This window comes from Neolamprologus multifasciatus, chromosome 11, assembly GCF_963576455.1.
Source record: "Neolamprologus multifasciatus chromosome 11, fNeoMul1.2, whole genome shotgun sequence".
Lineage (NCBI taxonomy): Eukaryota > Metazoa > Chordata > Actinopteri > Cichliformes > Cichlidae > Neolamprologus > Neolamprologus multifasciatus.
Genome location: NC_140449.1, coordinates 24274923 through 24294073, shown reverse-complemented (window position 1 = coordinate 24294073; position 19151 = coordinate 24274923). Strand labels below are relative to the sequence as shown.

General features: G+C 38.7%; 2 protein-coding genes across 8 annotated transcripts in view; both read right to left on the bottom strand.

The window, feature by feature from the left end:
• Positions 1-31: 31 nt before the first annotated feature.
• cd79a (CD79a molecule, immunoglobulin-associated alpha) lies at positions 32-6164 on the bottom strand. The gene is made up of 5 exons (XM_085176569.1): positions 2669-6164; positions 1888-2208; positions 1124-1239; positions 835-897; positions 32-678 (listed from the first exon to the last, which is right to left on the bottom strand). Exons 1-5 carry the CDS (start codon positions 2706-2708, stop codon positions 553-555), a joined length of 666 nt encoding a protein of 221 aa, XP_085032695.1. The 5' UTR covers positions 2709-6164; the 3' UTR covers positions 32-552.
• A 133-nt stretch (positions 6165-6297) lies between these two features.
• Positions 6298-19151, bottom strand: part of arhgef1 (Rho guanine nucleotide exchange factor (GEF) 1) — a 39697-nt gene continuing 26843 nt past the window's right edge. For 3 of the 7 annotated variants that reach the window (XM_085176554.1, XM_085176558.1, XM_085176555.1), the window contains exons 12-30: positions 18590-18778; positions 18014-18149; positions 14912-15099; positions 14654-14800; positions 14253-14335; positions 13872-13997; positions 13645-13759; positions 11538-11638; positions 11284-11358; positions 11090-11165; positions 10402-10569; positions 10226-10313; positions 10018-10134; positions 9819-9871; positions 9583-9726; positions 9334-9459; positions 8504-8685; positions 7958-8062; positions 6298-7467 (exon numbers count right to left, since the gene is read on the bottom strand). In XM_085176554.1, the coding sequence (XP_085032680.1) occupies positions 7991-8062; positions 8504-8685; positions 9334-9459; positions 9583-9726; positions 9819-9871; positions 10018-10134; positions 10226-10313; positions 10402-10569; positions 11090-11165; positions 11284-11358; positions 11538-11638; positions 13645-13759; positions 13872-13997; positions 14253-14335; positions 14654-14800; positions 14912-15099; positions 18014-18149; positions 18590-18778 (2186 nt within the window). In that variant the 3' untranslated portion in view covers positions 6298-7467; positions 7958-7990. Of the gene's footprint in view, positions 7468-7957; positions 8063-8503; positions 8686-9333; positions 9460-9582; positions 9727-9818; positions 9872-10017; positions 10135-10225; positions 10314-10401; positions 10570-11089; positions 11166-11283; positions 11359-11537; positions 11639-13644; positions 13760-13871; positions 13998-14252; positions 14336-14653; positions 14801-14911; positions 15100-16015; positions 16181-16927; positions 16940-18013; positions 18150-18589; positions 18779-19151 lie in introns of all 7 variants that reach the window. The other 4 variants (XM_085176559.1, XM_085176557.1, XM_085176560.1 and 1 more) reach the window with 2 other exon arrangements.

The window sequence follows — 19151 nt, the reverse complement described above, 5'->3', positions numbered from 1 at the left end:
TTGTACAACCCTCTAAAAGAAACAATCCTATCCTATTCACTGCACACAGAGGGCAATTGTATTACTCAGACAATTTACAGAGAGATTTGATGGATTTTTTAAACATTATTTTATTATTCCAGCACTCACAGAAATAGCAAAAAGCACATAACTGTTGCAGATGCACGTCAATGAATATTTAAAAAGCCGACAACGCAACCTGGGGTGCATAAGTAACCAATCTGACCCGTCATTTTTTTCTGGAATCTGTGTGCAAAATTAGAATAAAAAAGCTAAAGCAAAACACCTACATATATTTAAAAATCTAAATAAGTATATTTAAAAACATCATAAAAAAACTGAAAAAAGTTTATAGTTGATATGTTGATAAGCACGTATTTCTAAAATCCTGGTTGCAGACGAGTGGATATTGTGTTAAGATTGTTTTGACAAATACAGATAAAATCTTAAAAAATAAAAACCTTCAGAATACAAAACTCTGAAATCAGAGCGTGTTGTAAGAAGCCTGCTATTTACATGTAACACTCGTAACTGTCTGTTATTCATTTTGTTTTATGGTTTCTCCAGCTGGATTTCTTCCTCTTCTTCCTTAATGTTGCCCACATCCTGGTACTGGCCCTGTGCTTGGGAGCGTTCAATCTGATCGTATGTTGCACAACAGTCATCCAGATTAAGCCCCTGGTTTTTGAGAAAATGAAAAAGGAAATCATGCAAAGGCTATTATCAGTGAAAGATTTACACATCAACAACAACAAGAACTAGAAATGGTGTTCATTTCTTAGCTCCTGCTTTGCCTTGTGTAATGGAAAGAGATTGAGAATATGTCATGTTGACCTGATATATATTTTCCTCTTCTTTCTTTGCTTTCTTTTTCTCCAGTTCATTAAGCTTCTTTGACTGTAGGGCAAACCAAAAGTAATAAATCAGTCAAATGTTGCAAATTCCCATTGTTGACTGAGAAGGAAGAAAAAAAAATCCATGCCAGAGTCGCACAGCTCTGCCATTACTTTTTAATGCATGAATAATACATTAAAAGTAATGCTCTTTTGGGAAAATGCTTGAAATTAAGCATAGCTTCAACAGTAGTGCTGCTGATCATTGTATAATAATGCAACGTTCTGACCTTGAACAGAAGAACGGCAGAAGGCAGCATCACACACAGTAACAGTAAGAATCCCTCAGCTATCAGGATCTTGTTTTTGGTGGTTTCTCTCAGGTTTATGGTCTTCTCCATTGGCTCTAGGAATGCAGAAAGGGTTCAGAGGTCAAACAAACAAATTAGTAGTTGCATGTATTGGTTTTTAAACACGAGTTATCTTTTTCTACTTTAAGTGTGAACACGTGAATGCTGCGTATTTGTTAGCCTGCACATGAAAACGCAGGCTAACAAAATAATTACTCAAAAGCCTTACCGGGAGATTTATTATGAGACTGATAGTTTTGTTATATAACGGTTAAATTTAGCATAAGGATCACAGTTAAACATACAATTGGTGGTACTGTTAAGTCACGTTAACAATGCAGGTTATCGCACACATAATCCCTCAGATTGGCAATTTTATGTTTCCTCATCTACCATCTGGTTTTAATGAGATTAGTGTGTGAAGTGGCCTTTCAGTGTGACTAATGCCTTTGCACATTGACTGAAATGTAATTCTAATTTTGGTGCTATTTAAAGTGAATGAATGGTGCAGCATACTGCAATGCAACAATCCTGAAGATGTAAAGATTAAATAAGTTGAATATATATGGATGCTGCCACTTTCACAGCTTTTGGGCAGATTAACGATAACAGGATTTATGGCTTATGAAGTAGTGACACCCCGCCCCAACAACAATGCACACACACACACACACACACACACACACACACTCACACACACTCACTGTAGACACGCAGGTAGGTTCCATGTGTGTAATATGTGTCGCCACTATCATTCAGCAGACAATGGTAAAATCCGAGGTTCTCCAGCCTTACTTTAGGGAAGTTCAATTGGGCACAATATATTTTTCCAGATTTTGAATCTTTTTGATCAGCTGTTTGATCCGACAACGTCTGCTGAGTTTTGTTATAATGGTGGATCCAGCGGACATTCACTCTCCCTGACGGTGATTTATAGCAGCATTCCAGTGAAGCATTTTCAGAGACTGGCACACTCAGTGAGGGTCTGTCTGGTTCTAAAATCAGCTCACCCCAAGCAAAACCCACTGTTGAAGAAAGCGCAAGTTAAGACAGGTTATGTTGTAGGATTTGTTATTGAGGTCTCCGATTATTTAATGATGACTGCATATAATTTCACAACCCATATTCAAAACTGACAAAGTATTAAAATATGTTTTAAAAATGCCAAATGATCTATAATTGTATAGCATAAGTAACCAGAATGACTGAAGCAAAAATGTCATCATATTTGCTGTCAGCACAGCCATCTGTTTTGACAGGAAATGTGGTTCACTGAAGCAGAACTCAAAAGAGTTAAACAAAAATGAATACATAAGTACATATATACTGAACCGATATGTAGAAATATGACACGCTGAAATAATTAATCTTTCAAAAACATAACTGAGATTACTGAAATATATAATAAATGGATGATGTCAATGACTACTTCTAAATAAAACAAGTTCACATACTTGAATGTATTAAAAATATAATCTGACTCACCCACCAAGCTGGAGAGGACAAATATTACAACCATCCCCATTTTTGTAAGCCAAAATTCAATCTAGGAATAAAAAAGGATAAAATTCTGATAAAAAAAATAAATTCTACACACAGCGCTGCTTCCGTCTTCTCTTCTGCAAGATCACACTGGTGTCTTGTTTTTCAGTGGCAGGATTTATGCTTGAATAAATTTCCACCAGCCCACATTTGCTTAAGTGCTGCATCCAAATACTTAAAAAATAGAACCTTGTTAAAAAAAGAGAAGTCTGAAAGTCTGTTAAACATGCAAATAGCAACTAAATGCTGCTCTTGACTGAAAATTGCAAATATCAAAAGTGGAAATGGAACAGTTGATAGAGGGACAATGTATTGCATTTCTTCTTCTCTCTGAAAGCATTAACTCAGGAGACAAACTGTTCGAGCTTTGTCTTACTATTAAACAATTCGGAGCCTTGGTCAGTCGTTTTTCTTTTCAGTGTGTCTTGTGTTTCCACTGGGTGAGACCATTTCAGTTTGGGTCCATGCTGTTGTTCCTCCCACTCATCACCACTCTGATTAACATTAAAATCCCTAACATTTAAACATCTACATTACCTGCTAATAATATGAATACATATCATCTCCAGTGAGCACAGGACCCAGAGGACATCAATGCCTCAGGCCACCCTCTGAAGTCTGCTTGCACAAAGGAGCAGGTACCTTTCCTGCTCTCTTAAAGTAACTGCCTGTCTCTTGGAACGTTTATGCTCTTAAGACTATTACTGGGAGACACTGGAAACTTTCTGGCAATGGCAAGTATTGCTGTACCTTCCTGGAGGAGTTGGAATACCTGTGCAACCTGTGTAAGGTCCCAGTGTTACCAAATTCTAGTAGTGACACTGCTTCTTATAGCACCTACTGGAGGGGAATAGTTGGAAGAGGTCATGTCTAGGGTGTGTTTTATTTTTTTGCAGACCTCACAGTCCTTTGTAATCTGTTCTTGTCCTCTTTGATGGCTGATCCAAACCTTCCAGTGATATACCTGGATTGATGCAGAGTGCACCCATAAAAACTAAAAGAATGTCAAATTTAGATTAATCAGACAAAAACAAACACTTTGTCTCAAATGAGGTCAGACCCATAGGTGGAGAGTTTCTGGATCTTGTTTTATAGCGGAGCTTTGTTTAATTGGTGCATGCAGTGTCATGAACTGTGTTCCTGAACTAATGCAGTGCCTTTCACTACAGAAATCTATTGTTTCAAACAGCTTTGCCTTAATATCCATTTAATATTTTTCAGCCTTGTTCCCTGTCTATTAAAAAAAACAACCCTGTAAATTCTTTGCAATTCAACATTTAGAAAGAGATAGCTACTTGCATATAAAGTCATTATCTTTACCTTTTAAATACCTTTCTGGGCACAATTATTTAACTGAATATTACAGATTAATATTATCAGCTTTGAGATTTGACACATCATTTTTTCAATTAAATATTTAGAATTTAAAGGACTGGGGTTTACATGGAATCCTGATATTCTATAATTCATGTGTTTTTAAATATGCACTGTATATTTCAAAACAAATGGAGTGAAGCCCAACTATGGTTGAACCCTAAACAATTGTCATGATGTTCTCCCAACTGTAAATAAGAAAACAGAAAAAAATTTCCCCAGTTTATTGAAAAAAAAAAAAAAAGAATTAAAAAATAGAACGTACCACAAATTTCTTTAGGTATACATCATTAAAGAGCATCTTACACAATAAAAATCAAACCCAAATACACAGTATAGTTCTTGCATATACAATGTTTATAGATAAGGTGGCAAACACCAGTATGGCAAGGAGCAGTGTCTATTTTGTTTTTTTAATATACTGGGCACTGGTCGGCTGAGTTGGTAGAGGGCTTACATCCTCACTATGAGATAGAGATGGACACAAAATAGTGCGATGAAGCCCAAGTTAAATCTACATATAGAAACAACCCTCAAACCTTAAACCACCAAAATCAGAATCCTGGCATGATTTTTCTCTGCTTACTAGTCATGTTTCTCATTGAGGTACACAGACAGCAGTGATTGTGTTCAACTAAAGAGTCTTTTATAAAGCAAACAACTTGATCGTTAGAACAAGGCACCACTCTATAAATAAAGTTTTCTATACATTTTGTATATGGAATACATGAGGAAAAGCATTCAAAGGAGAGAGCGCGAGAAGTGCCTGTAGTAGTCGTTGAGCCAGTGGAGACTGAAGGAATCAGCTGGTGGTAGCTGGACTCCAAATGCCTACCACTGACATTACATTTTTCTTAAAAAGCACTGTGGGTAGCCTGAGGTATAGTACCCACAGTACAGAGCTGGTTGGCATTGAATATTTTTTTTTCCAATTGATTCACAATCATCAAAATGCAAAGACAAGTTACAGGCAAGTCCTGCCTCTCTCACCATTGTGGAAAATGCATAGTAAAAAATTACAAAAGCGTCTGTGGAAAATACTCCCTCCCCAACCTACTTAAGTGACTCAATACACAAAATGTAGGATAAAACTGTGCAGTTGAAACAAGTGATTACGCAATTAAAAGGTGTGAGTGTGTTATGAAGAAGAGTGTGTAGCTAAAAAAAAGAAACAAAAAGAGCTTAAGACACAGAGGGGAGCTATTATTTTTTTGTCTTTGTCTTTTTTTGCCTTCAAACTACATTTATATACACTTCCAAAGAACAATACGTGGAGAGAGATGCTAGAATCATATATAGTCTTTGAAGCCTATGAACACTTAAGTGATCAAAATGAGCAAACCCGGTGAGGTTCAGTAGGTTCAAAGGTGGCATTTGTTGTTGTGGCAACAACAACAATAAGAATGCATGTCAGGAAGTGCTCCTGACGTGCATTCTTATGCACCACAGGAGCCTCCTGACGTGCTTCTGTATGAATGAGTCTACAGTTTTCCTTCCTCCAGACCTTCAGCATTTCCTTTGTGTCCTCATCTGGCTACAGTATTGCTGCTGTGTCAGTATCAGCCCCATATGTTCAGCTTAGTACCAGGGGCGTGTTCGGTGCGTCTCTTAATCCTCTATAGCGCAACTTTTTCATTCAATTTTAAACTTCCCAGTCCTATAGATTGTTCATGTCTTATGACTAATCCCAAATAATCTAACGTTTTTCATCTTGTTATTTTCTTTACATTAACTTTAAAAAAAAGAAAGAAGTGTTTTTATTATTCAATGTTCTTTTAAAATCCCTTCGTGTTTGGGGTGAAGAAAAGCGGCTGCTGATTCCAGACTGCATTACTGAGCCACCATTCCCAACATCATCATCAACATTTTGTGACACACTACTACACAGATGATGCACATCACTAATAAAGCTGTTGTACAAATGAGGATCTAGCGGTTTGCTGTTACTTCTTTGGTCCTGTGTGCACAGCCCCAGTTACGCCACAGATCAGAAATTATATTACCATAGTCAATGCTCAATAAAATATCACCTTAGCTCAAATTTTCAATATACTAAATCAATCTGATCTCATAATACGCCTGAAAAGTATAACCCCAACTAAAGTGTTTTGAAAGAGCATTTGGGAACCCTCTCGAAAGGTAAGTTGAAACTTCTGAAATGATATGAGCGTAGTAATACTGAGCGCTCTATATATTTCTTTTTTTTTTCTGTATTTTTTTGTTTTTTAATATAGGGGCACAAATCCCAATCTCCTACTTTCTACTCTCTCATGACCATCAAGTTAAAGGTTTCTAAGAAGCAACCACCTTGAAACCAGTTCCCAGTTCTTTCACTTTTCTATTCCACTCTGATCTGCTTCACACACGCCAGCTTCGCTTTTGTCTGTCCTGTCCGACAGTTGCACATCGCTTTTTGTTTCTGGCCTGGCATTGTATCAGCTTCACTCAGGTGAAGAAGCTCACTGACACACAAGGACTCAAGGGAATAAATAAAAGCGGTACATACAAACAAATCTCCACTATTAACAGCAAGATTACTTATACTGCCACTATTTATAAATGATTTTTATGTGACCTAATTACAGTAAGAATCATCCAAAGAAATATATCCTTAATTAAAAAATTTGTAACGCACATACACACACACTTTCTTACATGCATCGTTTCAATAATGAGGGGTGCCTTAATAACCATACAGAATACAGAGCTAAAAGTAACAAATTTAGCAATAACTGTGTGCGTTCATCTTGTTTTGATTAAAAGTGCATCTCTGTTTTACTTTGGCATAGACTAGAAATAACACTATATATCAGTAGTAGTATTTCAATAGACCTAATGCTATATTGGCCATTTAAGGCTCTCTCTTTTACTGTACATTAGAATTTGGCATTATTGTAAATTATTTTCCATCATGCATGTTTCTGGTTTGCGTATGTGTGTTACAGCAGACTCAAATCACTATATTTTCTTAGGCAGCAACTCACTAACAGCAAAATATTGCTTCATTTCCTTTGGCACCTCTCACTAACAGCATCCTCAAATCCCAATTTAGGATTGTTTTTTTTGTTTTTTTTGTATAGCCCTCTATCCAGCATGCACGCACACATACACATGTTCCATTACTGAACCACTGCACTGTGCACAAAGCCCTTCCCTAAATGGCCAATTGGTAAAAGGAGAAAAAAAACAAAACAAAAATAAAACTTCTGATTGGCTGCAAACAGCTGACATACACACCCACACACACATACGCAAGAGGGGGAAGAAAAATAAATGTATCGATGGTCCGGTCACAGACGTGTGATGGTATAGGAATTTCCAGGAAAGCTTCTGAAAGTCACTCAGTCCAAACCAGAACCAGTCAAAACCTGCACAGAAAACAAAACAAACAAACAAAAAAACAAACATTTTTTTTTAATATAAATCCTGTTTTTTTTTTTTATCTAGTATTTTTGTAGACTTATTTTGATTCTTTAGACTTTACAGTCACAAAAATTCAAATGCAGCTTGAGAAGAGCTCATAAAAATGCAGCTGCTGTCATCAGTCACCTTCAAATGTTGCCATTAGCTCACGGCCAATAGTCGCAACTACCAGCAGTAAGTGGTTTTTGTTTTTGCCTTGGGCTTCACCTCTTAGGCCACGTACAAGCTGCCCCAACTTGTTTATGGATTTTGCTTGAGATATACACAGCTTAACTATAACACTGCACATATTTTTCAGGGTGAAAAAAAAAAAGCTGTCCAAAAGCTAAACCTGATTCTTTTAACCTTGTCCATTCATGAGTGGAAATGGCTCTATAACATTAATCATAATGACAATTCAATACTTAACATGACTATCTAGTTTAGTGTTCTCACCTAACGGCCAGCAGGAGGCATTAAGGTGGGTCACTAGAAGCTGCCCCCCTCCAGTGAGAACTTGGAAAGGGCCTCCTGCAGCTTGTGGTGTTCCTCTTCTACAGTCTGTAACACACAAAATCAATATAACCTTAGGAACTGAGAACACACAAACACACACACACACAATTCAACCTTCTCCTCTTAACATCCTCTCTTCGTCTCCCTTGCTGCTTCTCTGACACATCCCATTGCAAGTGCTGGACATAATAGCCATTTTTAGAGAAGTCCAATTTCACAAGGCAATTTTCAGCAAAGCAATAACAGCAGCAGTTAAATGGTTTTCTATTCTCTGGTTTCTCTTTTGTGCCATTTGGCCCCATTTGTCCACAGCTCACTCCTTACTCAAGTTATCCCCACTGAAATCTTGATGCCCAGCTCTGAGTCACTTTCTAGTCAGTTCCAATCTTTTGTTAGAGCTGACATTTCTATCTGCCCCTGTCATACGTCCTGCACCCTGCTTACAGTTTTCTCTCAATATTCCCCTCCATCTCCCCCTCTGTTCACCTGTAGTCTCTTTAGTTGTTCCTCCAGGCTGCCTAGCCTCCTGCACACTTCCTCCTTCCTCTCCTGGGACAGCACCAAGGGCGCGCTGATGCTCTCATCGTCTCCTTTTGGGTTTTGACCTTCTTTGTCTGTACTCGTGGGGTTCGTCTCCTCAGCTACTTCGTTCGTGGTCTGACTTTCATCTGTCGATAGAAAGATTTAGTTTGAAAGTGTCAAGAGTCAGCAGTCTTTAAATAATAATAAATTCTGGCCATTAATAATTAGCACTGCAAAAATCCTTTGACATTGTAAGTTCCTTGTAATACTGCATCAAATAGAATAGTACACATATACACAAAATCCTGCTTTAACGCGAGGGGATTTGCAATCCTGCTTTTAAAATGGATATACTGATATCAAATTGTGATATTAGAAATACTTTAATACTTTTGATTAATATGTAGAATATTTAATAACAATTTGAAGGGAATTAAAAGCTCAAAAAAATCAGGTAACACTGGGTTTTTGAGGGTGAAAAATAAGGACAAGAAACTACATGTCAGAGGTTTCAACATTAAATGCTTAATAACAATTCATCAAGAGGAGATAGGAAGCAGCTAGCCTTGCTGCATCCGCTAACGTTAACAACTCTGGAAAGTCACTGCTTAAGAAAAAAAATATTCTGGGAAATTGTACAGATAAAACTACCAAGACTAAGCTAAGATGGCTCTATTTAGCTTACAGATATGAGTGGTATTGAGCTTCTCTTCATCTATCGCTATGAAACTATTCCTTTAAAAAAATAAGAAAAAAAGAAAAGAAAAAAGAAAGACAAAAAAAACAGGCCAAACCTGTTAACTGATGCTGTTCCACATCTTGCCCAGGGCCCTTTGATTGCCCTACTTCATTTTCTTCATCAGGTTGTGAGTCCTCTGATAGACTGATGCTGCCGATCAGGAGCCTTTTCAGGGACATGACTAACAGAGGAGACAGATTCATTGGTTTTATTAGGATAGGCAAGCTACTTTGAAAGAAAGTAAAGCCAAAAAGATAGTCATTCATAGTTCATGAATATAAGTACAAGGAAGACCCCTATTCACCTTCATCTAATGCACTGTTAGCCACTTTCTCCTGATCATTTTTGGTGTGGCCTATCAAGTCAAACCCTTTGTCAGAGAGGAAATCAATCAGCCTGTGCCTGGGATCGGTCGACTTTTTATCTTTCAAGTTGTCCTTATCTTGATCTACAGACAGAGATAAGTCTTAAATTTTGCTTATGTCTTTATGAGTGTGTAACAATGGCAAATTTGTAGGTGTGCAGTCACAACGGTCTCACCACTGCTGCTTTTCAAAGCTCCATTCTCAAGCGGGCTCATAGGGGGATTCAGACTAAAAGAAAGGAGGAAAAAAAAGTAAAAACAAGGTAATTAGATTTTTAGATAAATAAACTTTGGCAAGATATGAATATCTCTCACTTTTTCCAACACACACACACACACAAACACAAACAAACACAAACACACACACACACTTACCTGATGGGACTGAAGGGAGGTCCTACAACTCCAACTCCAGGAGCCACCGTCAACTTCTTGGTTGTGCTGCCACTCTTCTTCAGGTCATCCACTGCTTTCTTTATCACTTGAGTCCAACTAAAAATATGGAAATACGGGGGAAAATTATCCTGCGTTTTGAAATCAAAAGGAAACATGATTTATGAATACAATTCTCTTTGGCATTCACCTTTTCATTTCTCCAACAGACTGAGCCACTAGTTCATAAATCTGAGCGCCGCTTTCCCAGGTAAATATCACGTAGAAAGCCTTTCGATCTGACACAACAGGAGAAAACAGCAATTCAAAGACTGATCTTACGATTAGAGTGACTTGCAAACTACTGTACTGTGGTGCACTGCTAACCTGTGGCCACATCACGGAGAAAGACTGAGTCCAGCTTAATAATTGGGCTCAGCATCAGCTTGCCGTCCTGTGCAGCGATGTTACTCTTACTGTGGCATTTGACGACCATCTTGTCATCCTGCTTCTGGAGGAGCACCAGTAAGTCCGCAAGCAACACACATTGCACCTCTGAAGGACAGGGAACAGAAAGAGTGGGACCTTCTTGCTGCGAGGCAACAGGCCAACCATTATGCTGCCTATTTGATTCTCATTAACTTGCCAAATTTCAGTAATTCGACTGAAATAATGCTAAAGGGGAAGTAAATAAATCACTATGTCAGTCTGTTTCTTTGGGTTTTTTTTTTGCTGTTTTTGATGTTCATAATAGAGAAGTGAAAGACATAAAATCTGTATGATGTTCTACTAAATCTTTTCTTCTTTTTAAAAATCTTTTTTAATTTAAGTGTGAAAAGTATTAAATAAATGATAGATATTAAGTGTTTCTAAAGCATAGTGGTTTGAACATTTGTCTAACAACCACAAAGAGACAAATCCATTGGAACTAAATTCAGGGAGGGAACATGTGGAGCTCCCCACAACGTTAAGGCATTTATTGAAAATAACAATGTTCAAAAATGACTTTGCAATATATTGAAATGTTTGACCTTGTTGCTGTGAAAGAGAGGCCTGTAATATAGCACATATTTACCAACAGCCTTTTCTTTGGTGACTTTCCATATCAGTGGGCCTTCATAAAGCATCTTCTTCTGAGTCAAGTCAATGTTCTAGTACAGACAGGAGGAGAATAACATGAATATGTTTCAACAAAATCTTGGAGGAAAAAAAAAAAAGGAATATTGCAACACTGTGTGCAAAAGACAAGTTTAGTTGAAAGAAACCCACCCTATATTCACTATAGAGCTCATTACTGGGTTTTAGTCCTGATGTGTCTAATTTGCGCTGGTATTCCCTCAGAGTCTGGGAACAGAGAGAATGATTAGGAGTCAGACTGTGGTCTGTTTGATAAGATAGCACAGAAAAAGATGTACTCTTATAAGCAGTGAGCTAAAGAAGTCTCAAAATTCATTTACAAAACTTCAATTGGTGCCAAGTTACAACACAGCTGTTGGCTGAGTGGTGAATTGAGCATTTCTTACCAACAGGTTTTCCATCACTTTGACTTCCTCGTTGACGTGGTTGAGGATCTTTCTGCAACACTCTGCACTCTTCTCAATTGCTGCCTTCTCCGTTAGGTCCTCTGCAGTGAAAGAAATACAGAGATGAGAAAAATATGTCTTTAACAGCAAAGCCCAGACAAAAGCCATAAATCAAGAGTGTAACAAAACACTCTCTAGGGAAAAAACAAAACAAAAAAAAACAAACACCAAAACTTTTCATTGGCTTGTGGTACCAACTTTCTGGTCACAGAGTCAAAGTACTCAAGAAGTGTTATGTTATGGCTCATACATCAACCCCTGCAGAAGGGGGATATACTTTGAAGCAAGAGATGACAGCTATCATAAGGGCAATTAGTAACTTTCTTTGTTAACTCTGGCTTTCTTCCTTAGCTTTTGGGGATACTCTACGATACTCTTGGGGATGCCCAATCAGGGTGCTGCCTATTTCAGTGAAGAAGACGAGTTGTTTTGATGGAGGCATTGAAGAATATAAAAGATTTACTGCAATAGAACTCTGTGCTGATCCTTCAAACGAAGAAAGACAGGAATCCTGCTGAAATCTCTTTAGGCTGTAAATTAGATATGTTTATTTTACTTTAATGTCCCTTAAAGAACATCGCCGTTCTATGCATTTTTAATTCTCTGTGTCACAGATTTAACAAGTTGCTGTAAATACTCTTGAGTTGTGCATTCAGAGATGCTCTTTTGCATATCTTGATCGTAAAATGGTTATTTTGGCTACTTTTACTTTTCTATCAGCTTGCAGCAGCCTGGCCATTCTCCAATGACCTCTGGCGTTAGGGCTGTGCGATATGACCAAAATCTCATATCCCGATATAAGAATTCTATTGTCCCGATAACGATATAAATCACAAAAATGTAACATTTTCTGTAAATTCTGTGAATCTCGGGCAGCTCGACTTGTGGGAAGTGTTTCCAGCTGCGCGTCATGTAGCTGGAGTCGAGTGTTTTAACCGATGCATGAAACGATACATTTTTAGACATAAGTTGTAAAGGCCGCTGTTTCCTTTGTGAGTATTTATTACACGGCGTGCTGCGGGGAAAAGCCTGTTCTAATGTTTGAGTCTAAGGTTTATTTTTTAGCACCTGGCAGCTCTTTTTTATTTCTCATCTGTAAATAATCTGCACTTTCACGTGATTCAGTTTATTTTGAAAAGTCTCAACAGGATCTTGAGCTTTATTGTGAAAGGTTTATGTGGAACATAAACAAGCGGACACGCGATGGTTTTACCGTCGTTGTTGCTAACCACAATGCATAAAAACAGGCGCTTGTCTGTCCGTAGTGTGGTTATATAAAATATTAGAGAAAGAGAGAACTTTAAGAAATTAATATAGCCACTACAGTGACCATTCAAAACGATGAAAAAATATTGCCGTAAACAGTTTATTTTGCGACACCACGAAACAAACAATAGCGTAAAATGAAACGATAGACGTTTTTATATCATCATCTGATATATATTGTTATATTGAACAGCCCTATCTGGCGTCAACCAGGCATTTTTGCCTAGAGAACAACCACTAAATGCATATTTCTCTCTTTTTTGGACCATTCTGTAAACCCAAGAGATGGCTGGGCAGGAAAATCACAGTAGAGCAGCAGTTTCTGAAATGCTCAGACAACCTCATCTGGCACCAAAAATCATGCCAGATTCAAAGTCATTTAAACCACCTTCCTTCGCCATTCTCTTCCTTGGCCTGTTATGTATATAACAAACAGAGCATTATATAAAGCAAGTGAGAGAGAAAGCGATTCTGAGCAGGAGGGAATTTCTTATGGATGATGCATGTGCACGTTCATGTATCACACCACAAATCACTGGTGATGGTGGTACTTCTGATTACATTTTCAAACCCAGATATACAGCATTATATAGCTGAGTAATATGATGATACACGGTGTAATAAAAATGTATTTGACTATCTTATACATCAGGAAAGAATAAATGTAAAAAGTAAGAATGTAAAGAAAGTAAGAATGCAAAAAGTTTTACAATATCGATGCACATATACTGACACATGAAAGTGAGCAACAAACAGGCCAGGGACACATACAGATACACACCTGTGTTCTTTGCAATATTCTCCAGCAGCAGTGGGTACTTGGTCAGCCTCTGCATCTCTATGGGAATGATGTCCTTGAGCTGCAGCCTACGGCACTGGGGCTTACTCTCCGCCTCCTGAGATCAACACACACACACAGAGTCAGACTAGACGCACTTTGCATCTGCAAAGTGCGTCCATGTATGTCTCTGTTCAATCTTGGGGGATATGTTTGTGTGTATGTGGTACCTGTATAAAAATGTTGAAGCGTGGATCTCGCTTCTGCCTGGTCTTGATCTGGTCCAGGGCCCATGACTGGTGGCTGCAGAACCTTGCTGTCAGTTTCTGGAACCACTCCCCCTCTGTACCACCAAACTGAAACACACGTGCACACACAAACATTACAATTAAAGATTGTGTTGTGGCTAGTTGAAAAAAATAAAAATAAAAAAATAATAATGAAGTGAGTCAAACTCAAGAAGTGCAGAAAAGGCCAAAATCCTTGTTGTATTTTTACAGTGATATTGTGTAAAATGAACTTGTTGGCACATACTGACTTTGTACAATATGCACAGAGAGAAAAGAGAAATATTGTATGATGAAATGAAGTGAAAGACTGTGACGACTCACTCTGTTGAGCACTGTGGTGCTGATGGATTTAACTATGAAGTTGTTATCCAAACGTTGTTTCTTAAGGCTCTCATAGAAGTTACCTGAAATTGAAAGTTAGAAAAAGACAACTGACTCATAAGTAGATACTGAGCATATTCTCTTTCCTAACACTGTGTTGGCAATTCAGGCAGCACTATGCATTCGTCTTGTATCTACACTTGGTACTATTGGCCAGAACAAATTTAGCATCGTGCTTTTTTAACGACAGTGCCCTCAATTGCAGGTAGTACATGCAGTTAGTGATTTCACTAATGAGTAAGGAAGACTGTTATTTGCATAATGGCATATTCGTTGAAGGAAGGGTGCTATATTCAGCTGTCTGGCTGTGTTTACAAATGCTTCTTTGCAGCAGCCCTTACTGTGCATTTCAGTGATCTCATCAAGGTTGGGGAAGACGGCGGCCAGCTCAGTTGAGGTCAGAAGCTCCTCTCTCTCCAATGGTCTGACAAAGATCACCTGAAGGACACTCAGCATTCGCACATGTGCGTGCTCTGTTGTAAACAACTCTGAGAGAAAAGACAGTAGTAAAAGTATGAGTGATTAATAGGAAATTTAAATATAGTCTATACAACAAACTCCTCTGTCGTCTCATCAACTGTTTGTCTCTCTCTAATTACCATTGATGACTTCCTGCATTTTGGTCTCCTTCTTGGTCAGTCTGGACAGAGCCTCAGGAGAGGCCAGCTCCCTCCAGTTGGGTGGATCAGACTCAAACTCCTGCAGCCGTGGATCCACCTCCTCCACCTGCGGGAAAGGGCTGGTGGGGGAGTGGCCAGGCTCTGGAGCGAAACTTAGTCCTTCTGGGCTGAGGAATGAATGTGGGGCAAGAGGGCTTACTTCAGAACAAGAACTACAACTTACACGAAATGCGACCAGTCAGTTATCAAATTATGTGACTCTCTTTCTGGCAGCACAGCTGGAGGCTGTTGGCTGTGGAACAAAAGTAGTTGTGAAACAGCTGGTCTTTCTAAATGCATATCAGGGACATGTTAACATTAGATAATCTAGGTAGTAAATGTTCACTGAGAATAACACGATTTCAGTAGCTTGTGATAATTCACCAATAAAAAACAGGCAATGGCTCAGATAAAACCGAGATTTTTTTGGCTTTAAAGTGATTCAAGAATAATTGAGATTAAATCTAAACTTTGAAAAACGCATCATTTCCTATTACTGTATAAAAATATAATCAAAGAAGAAACTGCAAAATTCTTTACATTCGAAAACAGCAAGTAAGTTAAGCTAATAAAAGGGCACTTAATGTTTAGCAAACGGTCAATATTGACCGACCTCGTTCCCCTAAAGAACCTCGTTATCATTGTAAATGAGAGTGCTGTTTAAATGCTTCACTCCCCAATGCTCACAGCACAGGTCAACTATTAGAAAGCAGCCTATCTGTCAGGCAACTGTTAGTCAGTAACAGTGCCAGAGTGATCAATTTCAACAGGAGAAAACAGAAATGTGCCTTTTAAAATAATTTCCACTCATCCACACAATTAGCACTCTTTCCCATGAATATTTAACAGATATGCCTCCTAAGTGATCTTTACAGTGGTGAGCCAGGTGGCTTTAAGCCTTTAAAATGGATTTTTTATTTTTAATGTGCTTCCTGATTATTTCAGGACTGCAGCACTGTTCCTACTTCAACTTGACATCCTGTCTGTCCCTGCTGTGCACCTCACGAGGAAGAGAGGCATTAAGAGAAGGTTTGCCCATCTTACGGATGGAGGTGTTGGGGGGTGAGCGGGGCAGGTGTTGTTGTCGTGGAAGAGGGTGGCTGCAGGTCCACATCGCTACGGGAGCGAGACTGTTTGGCCCGAGAAGAGCCACGCCGTCGCGATGACTGTCGGTCCACTCGGGCACTTTCACTGCGTGCCACTTTCCTACTGAAGGGGTTGAAGTTGGGAAAGGATGTGGGAGGAAGGAGTCAGTTTGAGACAGAATAAAGAGAAATGACAGGTGGAAACAAAAGAAAGCAGCAGGAAGAAAAGAGGAAAATGTGTGGATTTTAAGAGGAAAAGTGAGGCCAGAGAATAAAAAGAAAAAACAGAAAACATAGTAGAAGGAAAAGACAGCAGATGTACGTAGATGTACGTAGCAGATGTACATATGAAGATAGGTAATTAGGATGATAAAGAGGATGAGATAAATCAATAGAGAATTTACACAAAAATATAAATCACATCAGCAAAAGGTAGAGAAAAAGAAAATGGATAACAAGCAAATATGCATGATATGACATGCATATGTTTAGATAGTAAAAGTATTTCATACACTGCATTAAACTGCCAATCTACAAAAGGTATGTTAAACTAGCCAGGCATTGCTTGTACTTTGTGGACTATACTGAACAAGTTTTCAGTTTTGCAACTTTAAGCTATCTCAGCAGTTCTCCAGTTTCACACAACATGCATAACAGCAACAACAAAAAATCCAGCTAATCTCAACAATCAGCTAATTCTTTCACAAGCAGGTTAAAAATGTTTCACCATGTTTATGTTACGTATCTGCAAAGCACTGTGAAGCTCAATGTGAGCATGTGCATGTGAGTGTTGTGTTCTGTGTTTGAGTGATATGCGATCAGTATAAGGCCTGAAGCATGTCCATGACTCTGTCAAGGCGCTGACACCCACCTTGTCTTCCGTCTGCAAAAACACGGGACACCACATTGTTACACACTCGCCTTTACACAACTATTGTAAGCCACAGTGACAACCATAATGTTCAAAAAGCACATCCCTCCATACTATCCTAAACTAATTTTAAAACCTCTGTCAGAATAGCATGCCAAAAACGATGCCAAAGCGCCTGGCACAACATTTAACACCACATACGGTGGAGACAAGCAGGACAAAGGACGGGCCCTGACCATGGCAACAGACGGAGACACCTTGAAAAGCACACAAAATAAAAAGCTCTAATGAACTAAAAACGCTGAACTAAATGTAGTGTCTATGTTTGACTATTAATGTAATTACATAGTGTAAATTTTTGTCTCAAGCCTGGCAGTAGAACAACTTGCCAATATTCAAATTCTTATAAAGCTTTTACTTTGGCTTAACAAGGCTAATGGCTGTGACTTAGAAAGAGTCAATATTGATGCAATAGCACTATTATGATCACAAATATGCAAGTATGGATAAATATGCCTTTTTATTGCCAACATGTACCTCAATCCCCCCCCCCCCCCAAAAGAAAAAAAAGATAGAATTGCACAGCTGATGTCTATATGCGACAAAACCTGCAATAAAGCTCTGCTGTAAACATCAACAAGAGATGCAAAGGACGCAGACACAAAAAACACAGAAGATATTTGAAAGAGCACACGTGCCATTATGGAAAAGAAAAAGGAGAGAGGGAATGAGGGAAGGAAAGGCAGAGTGCTGGAAGTAAAAGGCTGGATTTGGGTTCACCTGATCGGGGTCCATCTCAAGACTGAAGACTCTGTTAGCTAGCGAGCAATGGGCAGCATGACAAAAGCTAGCACACAGCAGGGACAGACTGCTGGGGGAGTTTTACCACGCTCGCCCCAGCCTCAGCAATTCAAACACATTTTGTTCTCCCACTTTACCCTGGTCATTCGTCTCCCATAAAGTCTAATTATAATCTGATTACAATCTCTAAATCTGCGAAATGCTTATAGTCTCTTACTCATTACACGGCAGATATTACCTCACTCCCTAGACTATACTTGTTATTACTATCTCCGTCCTTCTCACCTTTCTTTCTCCACAGGCTCCTCAGGCGGGATGTCACTGGGTGAGATGGGCGAGATGGGCTCGATCAGCCCACCTGCAGGCCCAGAGGGCAAGTCATCTTGCAGAGTTGGAAGCTCTAAACGATTGCTTGGGACAGCTAGAAGAATTGAAAATTAAATTTAGCATTTTTCTGTTAAATAAAATTGACCTTACATTTTAAGCAAAATAAATAATGGAAATCATTTTACAAGAACACATCAAATCACTCTGAAGGCTGGTATAATATAATAGTGATACAATGTGCCCATAAAATGCCTGTGTGTTATATCTTGTGTACATTAGTACTGTCAGGGTGTGACTTTTAGGAGAATGTTAGAATTTAGCCCAAATCACATGTTTTCATTTTAGAAAAGAGTTTTAAACTGAAAACCCTTTCTGGCCAGATAAATGTTTCACCATCATTTCAAATAATCTCCTGAAAAAGCATGTCATGACACCATGACAGCGGCAGTGCAATAAAATACTAAACACAGGGACACCGGGACACCAAAACAACTGTGGTGTATCTCATTCATCAGTATCAATGAGCAACCTTACCATCACTGTGTGACTCTATGGTAGTTGTGCTGGTGGCGTTGTTGCTTGGGGAATCAACATCTACCGCAGGTTGTACAGGAGGGATTAGACTCTGCTTCTTATTCAACGATATAGTGGGAACTCCAGAGTCATTCGGGGTGGTTTTAGCGCCAGGACCTTTGCGATCGACTGACCCTCTATCCCTGTCTGCTTGAGAGGACGAAGAAAAAAAAAAAACAAACAAACAAAAAACCATGACCACAAAGAACCTCATTCACTTAACAACAAACAAACAAACAAACAAAAAACAGCACACAGCAGATTTTGTAAGTCAGACAGACAGGACTTCTGCAGCTAACAAAAGGACTGGTTTGAAACAAAAAGTATATCAACAATGTTTTTTAGATTAATGCAAGTCTCTGCAAGACACAAAACAAATGGGGAATCCTGAGTTAAAGTGCGAAGTCATCAACTACGAGATTTGGATGGGTATGGGTTAGGGGGCCACACAAGTGATTTTAGCCAACAAGGAGTTGAGGAACACCCATTTAGATTAGGAAATATTTATGAAAACTTATGACAT

Bases quoted from the DNA above. Each gene is read 5' to 3' on its own strand.
- cd79a (XM_085176569.1), bottom strand. From the start codon at position 2,708: ATGGGGATGGTTGTAATATTTGTCCTCTCCAGCTTGGTGG. The intron at 898-1,123 runs GTCAGAACGTTG...TTTGCCCTACAG, and splicing joins CTGCCGTTCTTCTGTTCAAG to TCAAAGAAGCTTAATGAACT. The intron at 679-834 runs GTCAACATGACA...CTCAAAAACCAG, and splicing joins AAGAGGAAAATATATATCAG to GGGCTTAATCTGGATGACTG.